General features: G+C 35.1%; 1 protein-coding gene across 1 annotated transcript; it reads left to right on the top strand.

Moving 5' to 3' along the window:
• The first annotated feature begins 4,280 nt into the window (after positions 1 to 4,280).
• On the top strand, positions 4,281 to 4,815 carry LOC112505919 (dehydration-responsive element-binding protein 3-like). Its single transcript, XM_025109958.1, has one exon. It carries the CDS (start codon positions 4,306 to 4,308, stop codon positions 4,813 to 4,815), a length of 510 nt encoding a protein of 169 aa, XP_024965726.1. The 5' UTR covers positions 4,281 to 4,305.
• The last annotated feature ends 5,916 nt before the right edge of the window (positions 4,816 to 10,731 follow it).

The following is a 10,731-nucleotide window of genomic DNA, read 5'->3' as shown; positions in this document are numbered from 1 at the left end:
ATAATATTCTTGATACGAGCATCAAGGGAAATATTCACATTAAGGATATTGCAAGGGGTAATAAGTTGGCAAAGGGGGCCAACATGGTGCCAGTTATCAAATCAATCAAACATGGAAGTATCATTGCCAATCTGAGAGACAACGAAGTCTATTATTTTATCCCGCATGCCCAGGATCTTCCTCCAACCCCAACCAACACACACACACACACACACACACATATATATATATATATATATGTATATATATATATAGGAGATTTACTTTGCAAACCATGTTATTTGTACAAACCGTATAAACCTCATTCAACCAATCATAATTTTTCATTTTGTTCATTTTTTTTTAAATTATGAGAGGTTGATTAATCATTTTTATTGTGGAGGGTGTTAATCATGGATATTATCATCTTCATTATTTTAATTTTAGAGAAATACATGAATCAGTTTTATTAAAATTTCATTAAGTATTATATGAAACAAATTCATAACCATATATGAAACAACTTCATCAAAATAAAAGTATTATATGAAACAATTTCACAAGATTAAACAATTTCATGATTTTTTTTATAAGATTAAACAATGAAATCGACGGATGAGGGTGATTTGCACGGTTTGTACAAATTGGGTGGTTTGCATTTGATCGCTCCTCTCTTTCTCTCTCTCTCTCTCTCTCTCTCTCTATATATATATATATATACATGTGGTATCACGTGAAACAAACTGTTTTCATGACATCCATGAGACCAGTTTTTTTACCATGTGTGTGATAGAGTGAGAATCAGTGTAAATTTGTCTTCATCAATAAATAAATAAATAAATAAATAAATAAATATATATATATATATATATATATATATATATATATATATATATATAAAATGCAAGAGAAAGAGAGAGAGAATTAATGTAAGTTTGTCTTCATCAAAGAGTTCCAAAGTCTTTTTGGTAAATGAGAAAATCATATTTGTCTCAAACTTGTTTTATATCTATGCTTTCTCAAATATAATACAATTTATTTTCCATCTACCCTATATCCCATACCATCCCATTCCATGTATCAAAAAATATTTTCATATTAATTTTATATACATAAATTTTTATAATTATTCAATAAAAACATCTCAAAATCCAAATTTTATGGTACCACATTATTATATCATCTACATTTTACTATTATATCATTATTTTTCAACAACATTACAAAATATAGAGTCATAAGTTAACACACCCATAAGATTTTTTTTCATTAACCTGGATATCCAACCCGCTATGTGAGCCGACTAATCCCAAGGCGACCATCTGCTTTGCAGATATCCCGTAGTCACCGCATTTGAACATCTGAGCCATAAGGAGATTTTTATTTCTCATTGGATTTGAAACTGAAACCTACTGGTATTTTTGACCTTTGAAACCAAACTCAAACCATACACCCATAAGATTTAAGTTCAAGATTAAGGAGTAAAATATGGAGAGAGCATATCATATGCATGTATTATGCATACAAAACATGTGTAACTTCTGTATAATTGTACCTGGCCTATTATTTATTATACAGCTCATGGTTTTGGTACATTGATATGAGGCCACCCATACAACCCTAATTTCAATTAATGACCATACTTTCATGCCTTGAGATCCCAAAATCACCTTATTATTATTATATATACATCTCACAACCAACAACAAAATAATGCATGCACTTTTTCAATTCTCAAAGTCCAATAATTTTTAATTTTGAATACGACGAAAAGGAATAAAGATTTTGCTTCTAACTCGGTTTGGAAAACATGAACACCGTGATCTATATGTACTTGGTTTTCACATTAATCTTTTAAGTTAACTTATACGTACAGAATATATATATATATATATATAGGGAGAGAGAGAGAGAGAGAGAGAGAGATAAGATGGGAGCGTGCATTTTACATGGGTGATGAAAAGACGGCGACGTTCTTGGTGGAAAAATTAAGATATTAGTTTACCCCTTATTTATTCAGACTCTATTAAGTAATAAGAGACTGTGAAAAAAAAACAATTTGAATTACAAAACATATGAACTTGTCAACCATAAATGATAATTAAGAGGTAAAAAAAAAACTCAGAGGGTTTTGTGTTGGAAGCTAATTGTGGTTAAACGTCTCTTGTAATGTAAAATAACAAAATAGTTATAACGTATTAAAATGTATGCAATAATATATATACCCAGATTCCTGTTCCATTACATTACCTTACTTTCAGATCTTTAGATTTGTTTGATTTTAGTTCGTACAATTATATCACACATTAAAATTATAGCGTAACATGATATACATAAAACAAAAAGTTGGTAAATCACTAGTCCCTACGTCCCATGACGGTGCAATAATTTTTATCAAAAATATCTCATAATAATAATAATAATAATAGTAGTAAATATATTTTTATTTTTTATTTTTTATAAATCATATGTTTAGAAATTACGAACTTGTCCTTATAGTCGTTGGGTATGAAAAAAAAAACATATGTACCAGAAATTCGTACGATCAATAAAAATCGAAACTACAATTTTTAATACCCTCTTCACTTTTGTTCTTATTCCAATTCAAAATATTTGATTTATAATTTATAGATTGATTTAAAGGGAATTTTACCAAAATGACTAAAAAATATATAATATATTAAATTTGTTTAAACCATTTTTAATTGATTTTATTTAAAATAAAAAACATATAAAAGATTTGATGATAACGTTTTCAAATTTAGTGAATTCCTGTTAATTATTATTTAGAAGAGAAAGTTTGTATTTCTTTTTACTTTCATCAATAAAAAGTTTCGAAACCAGATATTTTATTAAATATTTTAATAATATAACTGATACTTTTATATATATATATATATGGTTGAGTTCACATGATACCAAGGGTTTTTCATGAGACCTATAAGACCAATTTATGTTCATTGATCAACTTTATAAGCTAATGATTAATGGTCTAAGGTTGCACGGTGACAATTTTGTGATTATTAAGAAGTCTCGTGACAATTTTATGATTATGAATGTTCAGATTGTAGATCTAATCTAAGGGTTGAGAATTCGTCTTACGGGTCTCACGAAAAACCTTTGGTCTCACATGATCCCAAGTTTATATATATATATATATATATATATATATAGACTCATTCAAGGGAGAACTGACTAGTTTATGCTAACTGTGAGATCCAATATCAACTACAAATCAATAGATAAATTAGAAAATTTATAATTTTGATAATTTTGAATTAAAATTTTAATACAAATATATTTTAGGTATTTTCTCTCATCTCTCCTCTCTCCGTCCCCTGTTCTCCATCCTCCGGCGATACCACTGTGATATCTAAAACTATTGACTCTGTTAAACAAAAGACATATTGTGATACCCAAACACATATAAAATGCATTGTGATACACTGTGTTACATTTTTGATCGACCACACAAACAACCTTAGTGTGATACCCAATCACATATAAGATGCGTTGTGATACCACTGTGGTATCACTGGAGGATAGGGACAGAGAGAGGAGCGATGAAAGTTTTAAAATACCTAAAATGTCCTTGTATTAAAATTTTAATTTAAAATTATCAAAATTATAAATTTCATAATTTATTTATTGATTTATGATTGAGATTGGACCTCATGATTATTACAAACTAATTAGTTCTAATTTAATTATGCATATATATATATATACCCCGATTCTATTACATTTTCACTTCGGTGTTTTATTGAAGTAAATTGTATTGCAAGGTAATCTTTTTCATCCATTTTCATGTCCCCTCTGTCCGTGTGATCTCTCTTCCAACTTTCTCTCTCTATATCTATCTATCTATATATATATATATATACACACTCATAACACTTGTGGGTGCATTTAGACTTCAAGTATTTCATCACACACCACTTTCAACGTACGCTCACTCTCTAACTAAATCTACTATTCTCTTTGGTTCCATATCAAGATTTCTTCAACAGTAGCTATTTGCACACTGATTAACCTTCAATGGCGGAGGCCCTGAACTCGGAGACTGAGTCCACCACCACCACGATATCCGACCCATTGTCTAAAGAAACGGGTTTAAAGGATCCGAATAGGAAATGGGTCAACCGGAGCAGAAAGTATGCAGAAGATGATGATGGCAATAGCCGTAGTAGCAAAGCCACCAAAACCAATAGTAAGCATCCGGTTTACAGAGGTGTTAGGAAACGGGCATGGGGTAAATGGGTATCCGAGATCCGAGAACCCAAGAAGAAATCTCGAATCTGGCTTGGAACCTTCTCCGACCCGGAAATGGCCGCACGTGCACACGATGTTGCTGCACTATCCATCAAAGGCAAGTCGGCCATTCTTAACTTCCCAGAACTTTCAGACCTTTTGCCCCGACCCGTTTCCTGCTCTCCATGTGATATCCAGGCTGCGGCCACCAAAGCTGCCTCCATGGTCCACCTCAACCATACTACAACCGCCACTCCACGGTGTACACCCTCCACGTCGGCCACCTCCACTTGCTCCGCGACGTCGTCGATGATGTTGGAGGAGGTGTCAATGTGGAAGCCACAGTCGGAAGAGCTGAGCGAGATAGTTGAGCTTCCGAGTGTTGGAGAGGGTTTTGATCACTCGGTGGATTTCGTTTTCGTAGATTCAGGTTGGGACTACTACTCATCGCCACCACCATGGGCGGAGGACGGTGACGGTGACGGTGACGGTGGTTATCTAGGCGGAGAGCCGTCGTATGTAACACCGTCCTTTTCCGGAAGTGTTGGCAGCTTTTTCTTCGATGCCTCGTCATGGCAATATTAATTTAAATATATAAATATGTTTTTTTTCAATTTTTATTTATTTTGGAATTTAGTCTCTTAAACCACATTTATATCAAGACGAGTGTCATAAATATTACATTTTGTTATGTAATACAGTGTGTGGATTTGTATGTTTATTGTAAATTAATTGGTGAATTTATTATAATTTAATTAAATTAAATTTAGTGGTTTTAATATTAAAAATGATATCTCATGATTGTCTTGAGTGTTCTAGTCACAACAATAGAAATCTCGTGACAGAAAAGCATGGGCAATAATAAGGTCCTTCACATTTTCATGCTAAAAAAGAGTTGTCATCCATAAATCTCTACCAAACATTTCTCTTTCCTATTCTAAGATATTTATCATCTCCAACCAAATATTATTCATAATAGTCACATCTATGATGTCTGATTAGTTTGAGCTTAAAGCTTCAAAGTTCAAAAGTACCTGAAGGTCCCAGGTTCAAATCTAATGAGGAATAAAAATCTCCTTGTGACCATGGAGGTTCAAATGCAACGATCGTCCTGAGATTAGTTGACTCACATAACGAGTTTAGATATCCAGGTTAACAAAAAAATATATTATTTATAATTATTATATTCTTTTTAAATATATTATATTTGCATAAATATAAACATACTTTAAAACGTTATTATCATATTTATTTAAAGAGAAAACCAACAATTTTCTTTTACACCCACAAACCTTTTTAGCTTTTAAAAGGGACTTCGTTCATCCACCCATTCTCGTCTTTGCTTATTTGGTTTTAAGCCATATATTTTAAGTATGTATCGGAATCAGACATTAATCTAGTATTAACTTTTGTTGTCGGTTTTAGAAAAACCGTTTTTTGGTGCCTACTCACCCTTCCTTTTAATTGTACTTAAATACATCAAAACTCGTTGGCATGTCTGTTTCCTATATGATTTTGGACCATTATAAAGCTAGAGACAGTATCATGTCGTAAAAATGCATTTTGCAAAAGGAGTTTTTGACAAATAGATAAAATAAGTTAGATCATTTTTCTATTGGCCGCATAAATAAAGATGGAAGATAATGAAAGTATTGACTGAGTTGAGTTGATGATTACGTAAATTTGATCATATTAACTGTTTTTAGACCCAAAAAAAACTCTAACCTAAATGCCTCAACTTGAACTCGATGGCCAACAGTAAAATTGAAATAAAACTGCTAATAACTCGATCACGAACAAATAGAGTTAACACGCTCCTCTAGATCTTTTTGGTGTCACGCCATTGCCGAAGCTCAACGATCTTCTAACTACAGTTCCTTTGAATCAAACATGAAAACAATCGGCAAGGCCTTAGTCAGGGACGTTCCAATCTTTTTGGAAGCTCTGCTACATCCAAAACTTTTGATTACATTGCATAAAATGAGATAAAATAGAATATATGTTAAGAACAAAAATGGGTTAAACATAAAACGAATAACAATCTGAAGCTAAAGCTAAACCATTAATGTTTTGAACCTAAAACTAAACAATTAATGGTTTGAACCTAAATAATTTTGACTATAGTTTTACACAGGTCGATAAAAGACCCTGATCAAGTGTAAATTTGAGCCCCAAAATTTTGAAGGCCCTATTTAAAATCTCACATTTAACATGCTAACGGACGGCTCTGCCTTAGTGAGACTGAAGGCAATGGTAATGATACATATTCAATATGGATAACAGTACAAAAATGATGAGATTACTATATTATTAGCTGCTATATCGAAAGTTCTACGTTGTTTGTTAATAATACCACGTTAAAATTAGGAAATTAAAAAAATATAAGAATTTTTCAACGACTGTTTCGTCAAATAAATCTGTAAAAAAGTTTTACTTGGGTAGTAAATGAAATAATTATATAAATACTAATTTATATAATATCGATTTTGAAAGTATCAAATACTCGTTTTTTTATCGACATCACACGTGGAGTTTAAATTCTAAAGTTGACCTTTTGTCTTTGAATCACAAGAAGGAATTAATGGGGAACCACAATTAAATTAACCATTTACCAAGCCCCTTAATTTATTTAATTCAAATAAACCCTCATGTTTATTTTTTTCTTTTGCGTCTTTGAAAGAAATAATGACTTATTTAATTTAAAAATTGAAATTTCGGGGTCGTTTATCAAACACTTACTCGGTAAGTGCTTATTGGTAAATTTAACACTATCATTTATTTACCGGGTAAGATTTTAGTCTACTAAAACTGTATCTTACACAACAATTTACCTGGTAAGCGCTTACCATGGTAAGAGTCGTCGTCTTCACTTATCGGGTAAGATTTTTGGTCTTTACCATATTCATCCGATAAGGTAATGTAACTTGATGTTCACTTACTCGAGTAAGCGTTTGGTAAACAACCCCTTCGTCTCGCTCTCTCTATATGATTAATGAGCTAGGTTCTAGGGCTGTACCCGAATTGGGTTAGGTGATTTACAACATTTTTACAACTTAACCTAATTATGGCGGTTCGAATAAATCTCAACCTAACCTAACTCATTCAAAAGTATAACCCAACCCTTGCAGGTTGATCAGACGGGTTAGGTTGGATTGACGGGTTAGTAGTTGCATAAAATTTGACGAATGAAATAATTCATAAAACTTAAGTTTATAGACCATACTATAAGACGTTCTATCTAAAAAGGTTACAATAGGTTTATAGAATGTTTTTGGACGTTTCAATAAGTGTTTTAAAATGATTTTTGTAAAACCCAAAATTTCGAGGAATAAAATAAGGCATCTTTATTATTATTTCTATTTTATTTATGAATATATATATATATATATATATGTTAAATAAAAGTTAGAAATTTGAAATAAGTCAAATTTGTTTACGACTGACGCTGAAGGCTCCAATTCGAGGGGGAGCCTGCTGCCAACTAGGGAGAAGCAGCAGAGGATCAGGCGGTGCCTGATTCATTAGAGGAAACTGTGACCTGCATGGTTGCATGCTGTAGAAGAGAGCAGTTCCCAGCCCAAAACTCGGGATTCTGCCGATTTGGTCAACTAATAGGCCAAATCGTGTGAGTATAAATTGAGGGCACCAAGTTAAGGTCGTTATTCTTTTGAGAGAAGAAGGGAATCGTTGAGCTTGAAAGAGAGAAGCCGGAGTTCATACCAGCAAGAAACCCCCTGCTTCCCGTCGTTTAGAGGTAAATACTCGACCAAATTTATGATTTAAACAATGTTTAGCTGTGACTTTGGCCCTGTATAGAACCCTAGAAGGCTCACGTCCAAACTTTGTGTTTTGAGATTCGATTTCAAGGATTAGATTTCATTTGTTAAACACGCTGTATTGCATTATGCTTAGAAGCCACCTTATAGAATGTTACACAGAAGCTCTGCACGAGAGCTCTATCAAATGCGTTAGACAGAAGCTCTGCGTGAGAGCTTTCTGTCATGTTAGCCACAGAAGCTCTGCATGAGAGCTTCGTATCAAGTTATGTTATAGTGAAACTCTGCGTGAGAGCTCTGTATCAAGTTATGTTAGACAGAAGCTCTGGAGGAGGGACCACAGAGGGGCTCTGGCCCTTGGTATGGTATTATTATTCTAAGTATGGTTCAGCCAGAAGCTCTGTAAGAGAGACGACAGAGGGGCTCTGGTCCTTGGTACCGAATTATTTCCCAAGGCTCAACCACAAAGGCTCTGGTAAATACCACAGAGGCTCTGGTCGTGAGACCAGAAGCTCTGGAAGAAAGAGACCACAGAAGCTCTGGTTGATACCACAGAGGCTCTGGTCGACACCACAGAGGCTCTGGCCCTTTCCAAGACTTAGCACAGAGGCAGCCTTAGAGTTTCATCCTTAGCCCCGATGGCTTGATAAGACTTAAATAACAAGCGAATAGTTGACCAATGATAACCCTAGTCGACACAGTTGACCGTAAGTTGACTTTTATAGTCCATGGAGAAATTTATTATTTATGTACTATTCGCTATTATAAATTGTAGGTTACCAGTCAGCACCGTTAAGTAAGCAATCGACGTTACCAGGTGAGTCTTCATGAGACTTACAATGGGATGCATACCTATGTATAAATATATTTTCAAGCACTATACGATTTATATGATGATGGTACAAGTGCATGATGTTTCAGTTTACATACATGATATGTTTTTACATGTATGACGTTTTTATGATCAGTTGCATGCTATGTGTTTAATCAGTTTTCGAATAACTCTAGCATGCTATTCCATGATAAAAGTTTATGACCAGTTTTAGCGGGTGAGCATTTGACTAGAAAGTCACATGACAAGTGGCACGACCCCGTAATGAGTGTCTAGGCGGATGCAGGCCGGACAACTCAGGGAATGTCAGTGACTAAATGACTCACACATGACAAGTGGCACGACCCCGTAATGAGTGTCTAGGCGGATGTAGGCCGGACAACTCAGGGAATGCCAGTGACTAAATGACTCACACACAACAAGTGGCACGACCCCGTAATGAGTGTTCAGGCAGATGCTGGCCGGACAATTCAGGGAATGCCAGTTTGTAAACAACTCATACCCGACAATCAAATCGGGAGATCTCATTCTTGTTCAGTATAACGTGTTTATCAGAAAATGCATGTTATTTAATAYAAAGTTTACAAGTTGAAATGTGCGATGTGCAATAATCTTTACATACGAAAACCATGAACTCACTGAGCTTTATAAGCTGACTATAGTATGCATCTCAGGCCCAGGTAGTTCAAGGACGGATAAAGGCAAAGGACATGCTTAGAGAGTTGCTCATTTTTATCTATTTTACAGTCTTTTGACTAGTTGCGCTGTAATGATCTTTTGTAACTTAACCCCAAGAGAAAGTGGGTTAGAACTTAAGTTAAATTTGGATGATTCAAAGACTTCCGCTGTAATAGTTTAAATGGTTTTAATTTAGCCACTAATTTGGCTTATCCATTAAGGAAAATGTTTTAGATTATGTAACGACTCTCTTGAAGAAAAAATGAGGGTGTTACAAGTTGGTATCAGAGCCTTAGTTTAAGGTAATTAGGCTAAAACTTACTTAGCTTAAGCTTAAACTGAGAAGATTGTTAGAGCTTTAGTTTAAGGTAAATAGGTTGAGATTTGCTTAGCCTAAGCTTAAACTGAAAGGATTATTAGAAGCACATGTTTATTGTGTATTGGTGCGCTTAGCATGCGATTAAGTTTGATCCTACGTCACTACTCGACTTAGTGTTCCTTTTTATTTGTAGGATACATGGTTCGCACTATTCACACCAGGGCTATCAGACGCGGATGCGGACGAGGATACGGAACCCGTAGGACGCCTTACGGGCTAGGACTGAATAGAGGGTCGATTGGCAGTCACCGCCCCAACACCGGACAGGTTCATGGTACCCGGTCCGGAAGCGATAGTCCGACCCACACTGGTGAAGTGTCATCACGCGAGCCCATCAGGCAAGGGACCACGCCCGAACCTTCGGTGGACTACATGCCCCGCACCCCGACACGTGAGGACATGATGGAGACTATAGAGACCCTGGAGGGCGAGAACACAAGGCTAAAGGAGAGGTTGACCCGAACTTTAGGTGACAATACTAGACTAAATGAATGGCTGGGAAATCTTCAGCGGGCACATGTCGATCAAGGAGAAGCCCTAGTCAAACTAATTGAAGAGAATGCAGATTTGTCGGACCAGTGTCATGCYCTRATTTKGGATAAGGTTGTACTCGAGCAAGAACGAAGAATTGCTGCTCATCCCGTAAGCACCAGAATCAGGGACATGGTTCGCTTCTATAAGAGARTGACCATAGACTATGCTGGCGTAGTAAAGGGCTATCTCTCCAACTGGGTTCGATGCATCAGAAATGGCCCAAGGGCTAGTGTATTGTGGCATTCCATACCATCTACATCCTATGAGCAGTGGTTGAGGGACCCTTATCTCCCTTACTATCC

The sequence above is a fragment of the Cynara cardunculus genome (genome assembly GCF_001531365.2).
Source record: "Cynara cardunculus var. scolymus isolate 2C chromosome LG 2, CcrdV1, whole genome shotgun sequence".
Classification (NCBI taxonomy): domain Eukaryota; kingdom Viridiplantae; phylum Streptophyta; class Magnoliopsida; order Asterales; family Asteraceae; genus Cynara; species Cynara cardunculus.
Note: the sequence above shows the minus strand (reverse complement) of the source record. Positions and strands in the feature narration are given on the sequence as shown.

Coding starts and splice junctions, on each gene's coding strand:
- LOC112505919 (XM_025109958.1), top strand. CDS start 4,306: ATGGCCGCACGTGCACACGATGTTGCTGCACTATCCATCAAAGGCAAG.